This window comes from Schistocerca gregaria, chromosome 10 (genome assembly GCF_023897955.1).
Source record: "Schistocerca gregaria isolate iqSchGreg1 chromosome 10, iqSchGreg1.2, whole genome shotgun sequence".
In the NCBI taxonomy this organism is placed as follows: Eukaryota; Metazoa; Arthropoda; class Insecta; order Orthoptera; family Acrididae; genus Schistocerca; species Schistocerca gregaria.
The window spans coordinates 215,870,723-215,886,003 of NC_064929.1; the positions used below are offsets into that span (position 1 = coordinate 215,870,723).

At 41.4% G+C, this 15,281-nt stretch overlaps 1 protein-coding gene across 2 annotated transcripts in view; it reads right to left on the reverse strand.

Moving 5' to 3' along the window:
• Window positions 1-14,958, reverse strand: part of LOC126293334 (tetraspanin-31) — a 60,836-nt gene extending 45,878 nt beyond the window's left edge. Inside the window, exons 1-2 of one of the 2 annotated variants that reach the window (XM_049986523.1) lie at window positions 14,646-14,958; window positions 14,244-14,411 (exon numbers count right to left, since the gene is read on the reverse strand). In XM_049986523.1, coding sequence (XP_049842480.1) covers window positions 14,244-14,411; window positions 14,646-14,705 — 228 coding nt within the window. In that variant the 5' untranslated portion in view covers window positions 14,706-14,958. The remainder of the gene's footprint in view (window positions 1-14,243; window positions 14,412-14,645) is intronic. The other variant, XM_049986524.1, reaches the window with a different exon arrangement.
• Between the last annotated feature and the right edge of the window lie 323 nt (window positions 14,959-15,281).

Here is a 15,281-nt window from a genome sequence, read left to right on the forward strand (position 1 = left end):
TGTTGAGAAAGTACCAGAGCTCCAAGCGCTAATAGAAAGCACTGATGCTCAAATCATTACAGGCACTGAAAGCTGACTAAAGTCCGATATATGATTAGCTAAATTTTTGCAGAGAACCTAACGGTGTTCCAAGAAGACAGGCTAAACACAGTTGGTGGTGGCGTGTTTGTTGCTGTTAGAAGTAGTTTAACTTGCAAAATTGAAGTAGATACTTCCTGTGAGTTAGTATGGGCAGAGGTCATTTTGGCAACTGGAATAAAATAATAATTGGATCCTTTTACTGACCTCCCAGTTCAGATGATACAGTTGCTAAGAGGTTCAAAGAACACTAGAGTTTGATTTCAAACATGTACCTGACTCATACGATAACAGTTGGTGGTGACTTTAATTTACGCTCGATACGTTGGTGAAAGTACATGTTTAATTCTGGAGGTACACATAAAATACCATCAGAAATTTTGCTAAATGCATTCGCCGAAAAATTATTTCAAGCAGTTAGTTCATGAGCCCGCACAAATAGTAAACGGTTGTGAAAACACATTTGACCTCTTAGCAACAAATAATCCTGAGTTAATAACAAGCATCAAAACTGATATAGGGATTGTCGGTGCGAGATTGACTATCGTAATCCCCAAATCCTCAAAAAATATACCTATTCAAAAAAGCAGATAAAAATTCACTTGCCCCCTTCCTGAGAGACATTCTCCACTCATTCCAAATTAATAATGTAAGTGGAGACCAGATGTGGCTTAGATTCAAAAAATAGTATCGGCAGCAATTGAGAGGTTTATACCAAATAAACTAACAAACGACGGAGCTGATCCTCCTTGGTACCCAAAATGGGATAGAACACTGTTGCAGAAACAACGAAACAAACGTGCCAAATTTAAACAGATGCAAAATCGCCAAGATTGGCGATCTACACTCCTGGAAATTGAAATAAGAACACCGTGAATTCATTGTCCCAGGAAGGGGAAACTTTATTGACACATTCCTGGGGTCAGATACATCACATGATCACACTGACAGAACCACAGGCACATAGACACAGGCAACAGAGCAAGCACAATGTCGGCACTACTACAGTGTATATCCACCTTTCGCAGCAATGCAGGCTGCTATTCTCCCATGGAGACGATCGTAGAGATGCTGGATGTAGTCCTGTGGAGCGGCTTGCCATGCCATTTCCACCTGGCGCCTCAGTTGGACCAGCGTTCGTGCTGGACGTGCAGACCGCGTGAGACGACGCTTCATCCAGTCCCAAACATGCTCAATGGGGGACAGATCCGGAGATCTTGCTGGCCAGGGTAGTTGACTTACACCTTCTAGAGCACGTTGGGTGGCACGGGATACATGCGGACATGCATTGTCCTGTTGGAACAGCAAGTTCCCTTGCCGGTCTAGGAATGGTAGAACGATGGGTTTGTAGACGGTTTGGATGTACCGTGCACTATTCAGTGTCACCTCGACGATCACCAGAGGTGTACGGCTAGTGTAGGAGATCGCTCCCCACACCATGATGCCGGGTGTTGGCCCTGTGTGCCTCGGTCGTATGCAGTCCTGATTGTGGCGCTCACCTGCACGGCGCCAAACACGCATACGACCGTCATTGGCACCAAGGCAGAAGCGACTCTCATCGCTGAAGACGACACGTCTCCATTCGTCCCTCCATTCATGCCTGTCGCGGCACCACTTGAGGCGGGCTGCACGATGTTGGGGCGTGAGCGGAAGACGGCCTAACGGTGTGCGGGACCGTAGCCCAGCTTCATGGAGACGGTTGCGAATGGTCCTCGCCGATACCCCAGGAGCAACAGTGTCCGTTGTGAATGGTCCTCGCCGATACCCCAGGAGCAACAGTGTCTGTTGTGAATGGTCCTCGCCGATACCCCAGGAGCAACAGTGTCCCTAATTTGCTGGGAAGTGGCGGTGCGGTCCCCTACGGCACTGCGTAGGATCCTACGGTCTTGGCGTGCATCCGTGCGTTGCTGCGGTCCGGTCCCAGGTCGACGGGCACGTGCACCTTCCGCCGACCACTGGCGACAACATCGATGTGCTGTGGAGACCTCACGCCCCACGTGTTGAGCAATTCGGCAGTACGTCCACCCGGCCTCCCACATGCCCACTATATGCCCTCGCTCAAAGTCCGTCAACTGCACATACGGTTCACGTCCTCGCTGTCGCGGCATGCTACCAGTGTTAAAGACTGCGATGGAGCTCCGTATGACACGGCAAACTGGCTGACACTGACGGCGGCGGTGCACAAATGCTGCGCAGCTAGCGCCATTCGACGGCCAACACCGCGGTTCCTGGTGTGTCCGCTGTGCCGTGCGTGTGATCATTGCTTGTACAGCCCTCTCGCAGTGTCCGGAGCAAGTATGGTGGGTCTGACACACCGGTGTCAATTTGTTCTTTTTTCCATCTCCAGGAGTGTATTACAGAAGCTCGAAACTTAGCGCAGAGTTCAATGTGAGATGCCTGTAACAGTTTCCACAGCGAAACTTTGTCTTGAAACCTGGCAAAATATCCAAAGAGGTTCTGGTCGTATGTGAAGTATATTAGTGACAAGAAACAATCAATGCCTTCTCCGCACGATAACAATGAAGATACTATCAAAGACAGTGCTGCGGAAGAAGATTTACTAAACACAGCCATCTGAAATGCCTTAACAAAAGAAGAGGAAGTAAATATTCCAGAATTCGAATCGAGAACAGCTGCCAATGTGAGTAACGTAGAAGTAAATATCCTTAGAGTAGTGAAGCAACTCAAATCACTAAATAAAAGCAAGTCTTCTGGCCCAGACTGTATACCAATTAGGTTCCTTTCGGAGTATGCTGATGCATTAGCTCCATACTTGACAATCATATACAACCGTTCACTCGACGAAATAACTGTACCCGAAGACTGGAAAGTTGCACAGGTCACACCAATATTCAAGAAAGGTAGTAGGAGTAATCCACTAAATTACAGGCCCATATCGTTAACGTCGATATGCAGCAGGATTTTAGCACATATATTGTGTTCGAACATTATGAATTACTTCAAAGGAAACGGTCTATTGACACACAATCAACATGGGTTTAAAAAACATCGTTCCTGTGAAACACAACTAGCTCTTTATTCACATGAAGTGCTGAGTGCTGTTGACAAGGGATTTCAGATCCATTCCGTGTTCCTGGATTTCTGGAACGCTTTTGACACTGTACCACACAAGCAGCTCGTAGTAAAATTGCATGCTTATGGAATATCATCCGAGTTATGTGACTGGATTTGCGATTTTCTGTCAGAGAGGTCACAGTTCGTAGTAACTGACAGAAAGTCATCGAGTAAAACAGAAGTGATTACAGGCATTCCCAAATGTAGTGTTATAGGCCCTTTGCTGTTCCTTAACTATATAAATGATTTTGGAAACAATCTGAGCAGCTGTCTTCAGTTGTTCGCAGATGACGCTGTCGTTTATCGACTAATAAAGTCATCAGAAGATAAAAAACTGTAAAACGATTTAGAAAAAATATCTGAATGGAGCGAGAAGTGGCAGTTGACCCTAGATAACAGAAAGTGTGAGATCATTCACATGAGTGCTAAAAGGAACCCGTTAAACTTCAGTTACACAATAAATCAGTCTAATCTAAAAGCCGTACATTCAATTAAATACCTAGGTATTACAACTACGACTTACATTGCAACGAACACATAGAAAATGTTGTGGGGAAGGCTAACCAAAGGCTGTGTTTTATCGGCACTTAGAAAATGTAACAGACCTACTAAGGAGACTGCATACACTATGCTTGTCTGTCCTCTTTTAGAATACTGCTGGGCGGTGTGGGATCCTTACCAGGTAGGACTGACGGAGTACATCGAAAAAGTTCAAAGAAAGGCAGCACATGTTGTATTATCGCGAAATATGGGGGAGAGTATCACAGAAATGATACTGGACTTGGCTGGAAATCATTACAAGAAAGAAGTTTTTCCTTGCAATGGAATCTTCTCACGAAATTCCAGTCACCAACTTTCTCCTCCGAATGCGAAAATATTTTGTTGACACCAACCTACACAGGCTGGAATGATCATGATGATAAAATAAGGTAAATCAGAGCTTGTACGGAAAGATATAGGTGTTCACTCTTTCTGCACACTTACGAGACTGGAATAATAGAGAATTGTGAAGGTGGTTCGATGAACCCTCTGCCAGGCACTTAAATGTGATTTGCAGAGTATCCATGTAGATCTAGACGTAGATGTAGAAAGTAAGGAGGGAAAGTATGCATGTTTTTTTTTTTTCGATTTCCATCTCCTACATATGATATAATTCACATTACAAATACAGACTTGTTTAGGCACTTCAGCAGTTCTGTGGTATGCCCTTCCCCAACTGAATGAATTATCGAGTTGTAATCCCTGAAATGTAACACAGTCAACCTCTTCTATCTGCACGTCTTCATATATTATACTCGCACTGGAAGAAAATCTCTTAAAGGTTGTGAACTGCATATAGTGGGTCTTTCCACAGTTTAACGAGAGTTAATTACCTTTAAACCATTTACTAACACAATGACAATTTAATTAGCAGCCATTTCTAAATCTGTACTTGACTTGCCATTTACTGTAATGTTTGCGTCACATACAAACAAAACAAATTTAGCACCTGGCAATGAAACAGATGAGAGGTCAATAATGTACACAACATTCGTAAGGTGTAACCGTGAGTTAACACCACGTGTAATTAACTCCCAATCAAATGAAGACTGACTGCTTACTCCATATATATTACATGATGACACCATTTATTTTACTTTAGTTACGTAAGACTGGTTGGGGAGCAAAGTACCAGATCACCAGTCCCTTTTACTCAAGACAGACAGGTCTACCCAACTGTTGATCAGAGAGAGCCTACTGCACAAAACCCAGGGGACGGAAACACCAGTATCTACCACGTCAATGAAGGTGAGATAAGGGACAAAAAGATTAAAGGAAGACAGAGAAAGAAAGGCAGGCAAGGTGCTCCACTAGGGAGCAGCTGGAAGCCCCCGAAAGCAAGAGTCCAATGAGGAGACACCAACCTCTGTTGCTTAGCCGAGGTCCCCACTTAGAAATTGCCTAGGAAAGACTGGCAACACACATAGACAAAAGATGGACAAGTTGAAGAGACCACACCTCCCCCCTCCCACCAAGCAGGGCTACACAATGAAAACCATGAGAGAGAGAGAGAGAGAGAGAGAGAGAGAGAGAGAGAGAGAGAGAGAGAGAGAGAGGAGGAGGGAAAGGGATAGTGGAAGCATAGGCATGCAGCACGGCAAGAAAGTAATGCTGGCCTGCGGACCCGTGGTGTGGTAGTGGTAGCCAAGCATCTACTCACAAAAGAGTTGTGAGCTCCCTGATGGGGAGGGGGGGGGGGGGGGGTGAACCATTTTGCAGGACTGCTAGTGACATCATAACATTCTAATTTACTTATGAGGATGCTGTGATTCCCACAGTCAAAAGCTTTTGGCAGGTCACAGAAAACGGCAGTAGCCTCTAACTTGTTATCTAATGAACTATGTACATTCTTGCTGTATGTGTGAATAGCCTTATTCACATTGAAACCCTCAAGAGACCGAAACTGTGACTTGGAGATCATATATTGTTTACAGTCAGATTCTAAGATGATGTCTGATCTTCAAATATTTTCGAAAAAGTCAACCAAAGTGAAATTGGTTGACAGTTTACAGAGATAATGTCAAACTACTGGCCAATTTTACTTTTGGCGACTTCTTGAAAAATATCTGAAAAGGTTGTGTCAAATATCTCTTTAAACACATGACTGCAAATAATACATTGTCCAAGACATAGTTTGTGTTCCTTAAGGGTTCTGATACAGAGAAGGCTATTTACACTTACAGTGAGAATGTACTTAATTTGTTAGATAAGAAATTAGAGGCTACTGCAATGTTCTGTGACCTGTCAAAGTCTTCGACTGTTTAAATTCCTCCATTATCATTATCTAGCACGATTCTCTGCCACGCTGTGTCATTGTTTGAAAACATCAAGTGCGTGAGAAATCCTCACAGGAACAAACAATCAGTTTCATCTTCTCTCGATCATTTGCATGATTAACCACAATGATATGGAATGAGACCCTTTACATTCATATGTAAATATGGCTACATCCCAACCATTTCCAAGTTTTTTTTAACAGATGCCAATTAGTTATTGCTACCCACCATCATCTACTTGTTACACAAATAGAAATTATTTTAGGGAGTGGAAGGAGCTGTCACAAACTTTTTCTACTTTTTTTCAAATTTAGCTTTGTTGTCAGCCAGATATTTTACATCAACGCATAGGTGTTAAAACTTTTTGTGGACCCCTTCTTGGCTAAAGTTAATCTCAGTGTGGAGTAAAGAAGGTAATTTTTTCCTTCTACTACTGTAATTATGCACAATACTATGCCTTTGAAGAGTTGAGCTATTTACAAGAAACTTCATGAAAGAATACACATACTGGGGAGCAGAAGTCAAAATGTTAAGCTCTACTAGTAGACCATGGGTGAACACACATTATTATTACAGCATGCCACTGAGCAATGAAATCTTACTCATCTGATGAGTTCAACCCCCCCTCCCCCAACATAACTTCTCATGAGATTTTACATGTAAATACACAAACACTTAGCACTTTTGTCTCTCCCCAAAATTTTATAATGATTTGAAATGTAATTATGGTTGTTATGGTTGAACTGATTTTTTTAGGAGTTCGATAATGTGTTTGTTCCTGTTCAAATTCCGGGTAACATGGACATCCAAATATTTTGAAGTGTCCAATATACTTATTATTTTCTCACTATGTGTTACATTGGTGTAGTACCTCTAAATGTGCAGAAATGAAATTATGGAGTGAGACTGCTAAAAGCTGATGAAGCACTGCTTCCACTGAAATAAATGTGAAAATAAAATGTAGGCTGAATTATCAGTGTTGACCTACAAAACTTCTAGTGTTCAAATATGAATACATCTTTCATATATGTATGTAAAATTAGAAAAGCTCACCTTAAAAACTGAGAACTATGAGAAAATTTTTTGTCATATTATACTCATTTGCACTTTTAATCGTGCAATGGGAAACTGACCTGAAGTCTGAGAACCTAAGGAGAATAAAATACATTCCCAAGGCCACCAAGTGCTGAGGAGTCACCAGTGTGACTCACTTCACCTGTTTTGATGAAACGCACAAGGTTAGGGGCCTATTAATCGTTGGCAGTTCGAATGTACGGTGACTGATGTACCCCTTAGGGAAATGACAGCAAGGGACAGGGAAGGACACGAGGTGCACTCAGTGTGTATGCCAGGGGGCGTCATTCAACATGTTGAAGAGACTATTCCAACAGCCATTGAGGAAACAGGTCACAACCAAGTGCAAATTTTGACAGCTGTTGGAACAAATGACACCCGTCATGTCATTCTCGGGTCATTCCAGTGACCGGCATAGAAGAGTGGGAAGACAAGCCTCACCCGCGGAGTTTCAACGAAGCTCAAAATTTGTAGCACTGTTCCCAGAACTGATCAAGACACGTCGGTTCCAAGTCCAGTGGAAGGACTGAACCAGATACTTCCAAAATTCTATGACACGCTAGGCTGCAGCTTCTTGGACTTGCGCCACAGAGTTAAGAACTGAAGGGTTCATCTAAATAGGTCAGATATGGACCACACGCCAGAGCTGCTAACCAAGTAGCTGATTGAGTGAGGTGCCCACAAGGATTGTTTAGATTAAGTGACTCCATCCAATCCAGATAACAACAGATGTAGGAAACCACGATGTATCAGCGTAAGACCAAAAGAAATGCCTCCCACAGATGAGCATTAAAATCCTATCACTCAACTGCCGAAGCATTCACAACAAAGTGGCAAATTCAAAGTTCTCCTGAAAAGCAGTGAAGTCCACATAATAGCACGTACAGAACACTGGTTGAAACCTGAAATTGATAGCTGTGAGATTTCTGGGGAAAGTTTAAGTGTATATTGAAAGGATATAAGCCAATGGGATTGGCGGTGGTGTATTTGTCGCAGGGGACGAGAAACTCAAATTCACTGAGACCGAAGTTGAAACTGCGTGAGAGATTTTTTGGGCAAGACTCAGTATGACAGGTAGACATCAAATGATAACTGGATCCTTCTATCACCCAACGACTCATTGATGTATCTGGAAACTTAAAAGAAAACCTCAGTTCACTTATACACAAGTTCCCCAATCATACTGTGATGACTGGTGGGGACTTTAATCAACCAATAATTAACTGGGAAAAGTAAAGTTTTGTTAGTCGTGAGTACTATAAGACATTCTGTGAAACATTACTAAACGCCTTCTCTGAAAACTACCTATAACAGACAGTTTGGCGCCCCACTCATGATGGAAATATTCTGGGTCTAATGGCAACAAATAGACCTGACCTCTCTAAAGATGCCCAGATAGAAACTACTATCAGTGATAATAACAATGATTATTATGAAAACAAGCAGAAGGATGTACATGGTCAGCAAACTAGAAAAAGAAAAAAATCAATAGTCCTATCTCAAGCACGAATTTGAAACTTTTTAGCACAGAGCAGGAGGATGTCGAGGAACTATGGTTCAAGTTTAAAAGAGTAAGTGACCACGCACTGGACAGGTATCTACCTGGCAGAACAGTTCACAATGGTAGGGGCCCCCATGTTACACAGCCACTGTACGGAAACTTCAAAATAAACAGAGATTACTGCATAGTGGATGTAAAAATGCAAGGCTACAGATAGAGATATACTGAATTAAACACATTTGGCTATCAATGGAGAAATACATAAAGCCTTCAATGACTACTGCATCAGAATATTGTCAAATGATCTTTCACAAAACCATAAGAAATTGTGGTTATGTAATGGTTGTTAGTTGCACCAAAGTTAGTGTCCAGTCACAAGCAAATGAGACAGAAACTGACTCTGAGGGGTAGCAGAGCAAAAGCTGAAGTTGAAATGCTTAACTATTTTCAAATGTGCCTTTAAAAAATAGAAAATTGCCCCAATTTAACACTCGTGCCAATGAAAAATAAATATCAATGCCAGTGATGTTGAGTACAGTTGGAAGCATTAAAATTGAACAAAGTTACAGTGGCCGATGGAATCCCTACATGATTTTATACCAAATCTGTGGCCGAGTTAGCCCCTCTTCTAACTATAACCTATCCTAGATCCTCGAACAAAAAGCCATGTCCAGTTCTCGGAAAAATTCATACACACCCAGCTGCAAAGAAGGTAGAAGAAGTGATCTACAACACTACTGTCCAATATCCTTGACATCGAATTGTTGTCAAATCTCAGAACACATTCTGTGCTGGAATCTTGACCAGAATGACCTCCTCTACACCAACAAGCATGGACTCTGAGAACAACGATCACGTGAGACCGAACTGTACTTTTCCCACATGACATACTGAAAGCTTTGAATCAAGGCAGTCAGATAATGCAGTATATCTTGGTTTTCAAAAATCATTTGATTTGGCACCACACCTGTGCTTATTGTCAAAAGTTCAATCGTATGGGGTATCATTAGAACTCCTGTTGTTCACACTGCATATAATGACCTTGTCGACAATATTAATAGTAACCCCATGCTTTTTGCAGAAGATACAATTACCTATAATGAAGGACTGTCTGAAAGAAGCTCCATAAATATCCAGTTAGATATCGATAAGCTTTCAAAGTGGCGCAAAGATGGGAAACTTGCTTCAAATGTTCAGAAATGTAAAACTGTTCACTTCACAAATAGAATATACATAGTAGTCTGTAACAATAAAATCAATGAGCCACTGTTGGAATCGGCCAACTCATACAAACACCTGAGTGTAAAACTATGTAAAGATATGAAATGGAATGATCACATAGTGTCAGTTGTGGAGAAAGCAGGTGGTAGACTACAGTTTATTGGTAAAATATTAGGGTATTGCAATCAGTCTATAACGAAGATTGCTTACAAATCACTCGTGTGACTGATTCTAGAATATTGCTCAAGTGTGTAGGGCCCCTACTCAATAGGACTAATGGGAGATATGAACATGTACGGAAAAGAGCAGTACAAATGATCACAAGTTTGTCTGACTCATGAGAGAGTGTCACAGAGATGCTTAAGTAACTGAACTGGTAGAATGTTGAAGATAGATGTAAACTACCTCAAGAAATTCTACTAACAAAATGTCAAGAACCAGCTTTAAATTACGACTCTAGGAATATACTACGATCCCCTACGTATCACTCACATGGGGATCATAAGGACAAGATTAGAATACTTACGGCATGCACAGAGGCATTCAAACAGTTATTCTTCCTGTGCTCTACACACAAATGTAATGGGAAGAAGCCTAAGCTGGTACAGTGGGATGTACCCTCTACCATGCATTTCACAGTGGATATAGATGACTTAGCAAAAATCACAACATCTGGGCATAGGAAATCTTCACATAGGCTATCTAAATGTGATTTTTAACAAAATGACTAAGAAAATTCCTTTCTACCAACAAAACATTCGACTAGCATTGGTCAATACGATTTCTCGACTTTTCCAGTAAAATCCATTTTTCTGAAAACTACCCTTTTGACACAGTACCATCCTGTCATGCATCATGGACACACATTTGCATTAACTTGTCAGCAAAAATAAAAAGCTTAGCTGCCAGTAGTAACATACAGTTGAAAAGCATTATAAAATATTTATAAGTGGCTAACCTCGACCCCACTGATATGTTTCTCAGCAGAATCAGTGGTTGCGTATGTATTATTAACAAGATCCCATCCTTTCGCCACTCTTTCTATTCAATAAATTTTCAGCATCCCTCAAAGGGTCAAGGGGGTCATAGCTGTTGCGTGACACACACCACATCCTTAACAATCTCAGAGTCAAGAGGGTCATAGCTGTTTTGTGGCACACACCACATCCTTAACAATCTCCTCACTTTGGGTCTACAGAACAACCAGTGCATCTGATGTAATCTAAGACCAACTTTATTTCTGGAGCATCATTTGGGAGGGGCAATACCAATATAAACATCCCAACAAGTCCCATTTATTGATCTATCCAAGGAGACAACACCTGGAAAGAAAAGAAAACCACATAGTCATTTTATGTTTAAAGCATTACATCCAGAAATGTGTTCAGTAAAGACCGAGCAACATGCTGTAACTGTCCTCTAAAAGTCTGCTCAGTAAAAACCAGCACACACCCACCAGGGTTTCTTCAACGTTCTCAGAAGCTAGTGAGGACAACACAGAATAAATAAATGTTATCATAGGCCCCAACTTCCATCAAAGACATGTCGACAGACTTAACTATAATAAAACGTCCCCACGCATTTAGAAACAAGACAGTGCATAGCACTAACACTGGTATGAAGGGGGAGAAAGAACAGACTTTTTTGTGGACAGGTGAAGAATGAGGAAGGAAATCATCTATATCATTTATGAATTTGGGCAAATAGTGGAAAGCCTACATCTGGATAACTAGAAAGGAGTTTGAACAATTAACTTGTCACAGTCAAATCCAGTGTCTACCCAAAGTGCCACTTCACATTATCCTTGATAACGCACATTCAGATAGTGATTGCTATATAATGCAATTTTCTCAACATGTACATACATTCAAGTCTAATCATGTCAGTTGTCCATGGTATCGCTACAAGTAACACAAGACAATATGTACTACTGGTCACACTGTATGCCCACTTTTATTTTCAATACATCGTGCACACCAAGTTTGGTGAGGCGAGAATGTGACAGCTTAGGGAGAGGGAGAGGGGGGGGGGGAGAGAGGGAGGGGGAGAGAGGGAGGGGGGAGAGGGAGGGGGGGAGAGGGAGGGGGAGAGAGGGAGGGGGGAGAGAGGGAGGGGGGAGAGGGAGGGAGGGGGGAGAGGGAGGGAGGGGGGGAGAGTAAATAAATTTCATGTGCGATCACATTCTCCAATTGCACTGTATAGCTAATTTGTCACACTCCCTCCTTTCCTGCAGATTCTAAGTTAAGATCCACAAACAGATATCCTCACTGCCAAGTCTGTGTCCTCAAATATATACAAAGATGACAAGTTTCTCCACTACAGCTGACATTTCAACATGTTGGTGATATGTCAACTTTTCGAATGAATAGTGAATCACGACGTGGCTGTAACTGTGCCAATCACATCTTAAGTCACACATAATAGCTAGAACCACATAAGTAACTTAACTCAGACACACAACAAAAATTATGAAAAATAGGTGGAGATGTATGAGAGGTGTTCAAAAAGAAACGAGTGGAGGGATAATTACAGAAATCATTACCTGTTGTTGTTGTGGTCTTCAGTCCTAAGACTGGTTTGATGCAGTTCTCCATGCTACTCTATCCTGTGCAAGTTTCTTCATCTCCCAGTACCTCTACAACCTACATCCTTCTGAATCTGCTTGGTGTATTCATCTCTTGGTCTCCCTCTACAATTTTTACCCTCTACGCTGCCCTCCAATACTAAATTGGTGATCCCTTGATGCCTCAGAACATGTCCTACCAACCGATCCCTTCTAGTCAAGTTGTGCCACAAGCTCCTCTTCTCCCCAACTCTATTCAATACCTCCTCATTAGTTATGTGATCTACCAATCTAATCTTCATCATTCTTCTGTAGCACCACATTTCGAAAGCTTCTATTCTCTTCTTGTCCAAACTATTTATCGTCCATGTTTCACTTCCATACATGGCTACACTCCATACAAATACTTTCAGAAAAGACTTCCTGACACTTAAATCTATACTCGATGTTAACAAATTTCTCTTCTTCAGAAACACTTTCCTTGCCACTGCCAGTCTACATTTTATATCCTCCCTACTTCAACCATCATCAGTTATTTTGCTCCCCAAATAGCAAAACTCCTTTACTACATTAAGTGTCTCATTTCGTAATATAATTCCCTCAGCAGCATCCGACTTTATCCAATTACATTCCATTATCCTCATTTTGCTTTTGTTGATGTTCATCTTATACCCTCCTTTCAAGACACTATCCATTCCATTCAAATGCTCTTCGAAATCCTTTGCTGTCTCTGACAGAATTACAATGTCATCGGCGAACCTCAAAGTTTTTATTTCTTCTCCATGGATTTTAATACCTACTCCAAATTTTTCTTTTGTTTCCTTCACTGCTTGCTCAATATACAGATTGAATAACATCGGGGAGAGACTACCACCCTGTCTCACTCCCTTCCCAACTGCTGCTTCCCTTTCATGACCCTCGACTCTTATAACTGTCATTTGGTTTCCATACAAATTGTACATAGCCTTTCGCTCCCTGTATTTTACCCCTATCACCTTCAGAATTCAAAAGAGAATATTCCAGTCAAGATTCATTACCTGTATGTTAGAATTATTGATTCTGGCTGTTGAGACGCTTGTCCCACTGTAACACAAGGCGATGAATGGTTGTCTCATAAAATTCCCAGGGCTGCAATGTTAACCAGTTCCACACGTACAGCTGGATGTCGTCATCCGAGGTAAATCGTTTGCCCCTCAGAGCCTTTTTAAGGGTACCAAAAATGGTGTAATCATACGGAGACGGGTCCAGACTGTATGGTGGGTGGCCAAGAATCTCCCATTGAAATTTCTGCAGGAGTGTCACGACTGTATGGTCATATGAGACTTTGCATTGTCATGGAACAGAATGACCCCACGGTGAGATTGCCTGGTCGTTTTGATTTGGTCGCTTGGCAAAGGGTGGTCAAGGTTTATGTTTGCTGGGCATTTACTATTGTCCCGTGCTGCGGGAAGTTGATCAGAAGGGGACCATCTTTTGGTCCCCTTATAAACGCTGTGGGGTGCAAACAATTCCCCTTTGACAATGATGTCCAGCTGTACGTGCAGAAGTGGTTAACACTGCAGCCCCGGGAATCTTAGGGACAGCCTTTGACTGCCTTGTATCACAGTGGGACAAGTGTCTCAACAGCCAGGGTCAATACTTCTAACATACAGGTACTGTTTTCTGTAATTACGCTTCCGCCTCGTTTCTCTTTGAACACCACTTATATTACAATGCACCCATTAACTTTCATCTTAAGTTGTATATTTTCAAAATCTTTATGGTGTCCACGGAACCAGTCAGTCAACATACCATAATGGAATAACGTACATGGGGTACAAAACATAATACATTTTCTAGGCTCATCATTGGTAGTTATCACTTTTGGAAAGTTGATAAGACCGTAACTGTTTAATAAAATATTGTGTAAGGATACAAAAAACAACAGCACTTGATGATGCTTGATAGCACCAATTAGTCCAAGAATGGAAATGAGAATAAGAAAGACGCCACAGGCAAGGATGCCGCCAATAATCGGCAGGTTTTCACCAAGTGGCGTAGCGCGTCCATAGACAGCAACTCCAATTAGAATGAAGGCGACAACCTGTAAATTGTGGATGAAGTGTGTTAATTACCAAGTCTTAAACACCTTGTTCATGTAGTAAACAAGACTGAGTAATCATAAACAGCACCTGGTTATACAATTAACGTAGAATACAGTTATGCAATTATGCATTAATAACATAAATTCAAATTGGATGCTAGCTTTATAAACAGATGATTTATAAAATCTTTTGCCGGTATATTGACCTATGGCAATTGTATTCTGGCTACTTACGATATACAAAATGTTTAACGCAGTAAGTGCGTTTTTCGAACACGTAAATCCACCACACATATTCAGATCATTCAACAACTGCTTGTAGTTTTACTGAGTCTGTCTCCACACGATAACAAACATTCGATCTTTAAAAAAAAAAAAAAAATCCAGTGGTCACGAGGTACAATAATGTCAGACGAACTTCATCTGCGCTATTCAACTTACAACTGTCAAGCAAAACCAAAGATGATATTAGGGAGGGCTACAGTGCAGTGCAGGTCCGTAAAAAAGAGTGCTACAGGATATCTCTACAGATTATTAACCTTTGAACACAAGGAGATTAGAACATCGAGAAGGTCCTTATTTTCTAACCTCCTTGATTAGAATGTACTTCTTGTCGGAATCATGGCCAGTGGTTTAAAGACTACGTCACTGTTGCATCTAGATGCTTCTGATGACAAATTGTTACGTTGCACAACGCGTCACTTTTATCCCAGATAACCAAATTTAAAATTTATTTATTCATTAATTCATCTATAGACAAATTCCTATCCTTTGAACAGATGCAGTCAGGACATTAGGTCTACGTAATTTATATCATATTAACGCATATAGCATAACACTGGCAAATCTTAATCCATTCAAAATTTAATG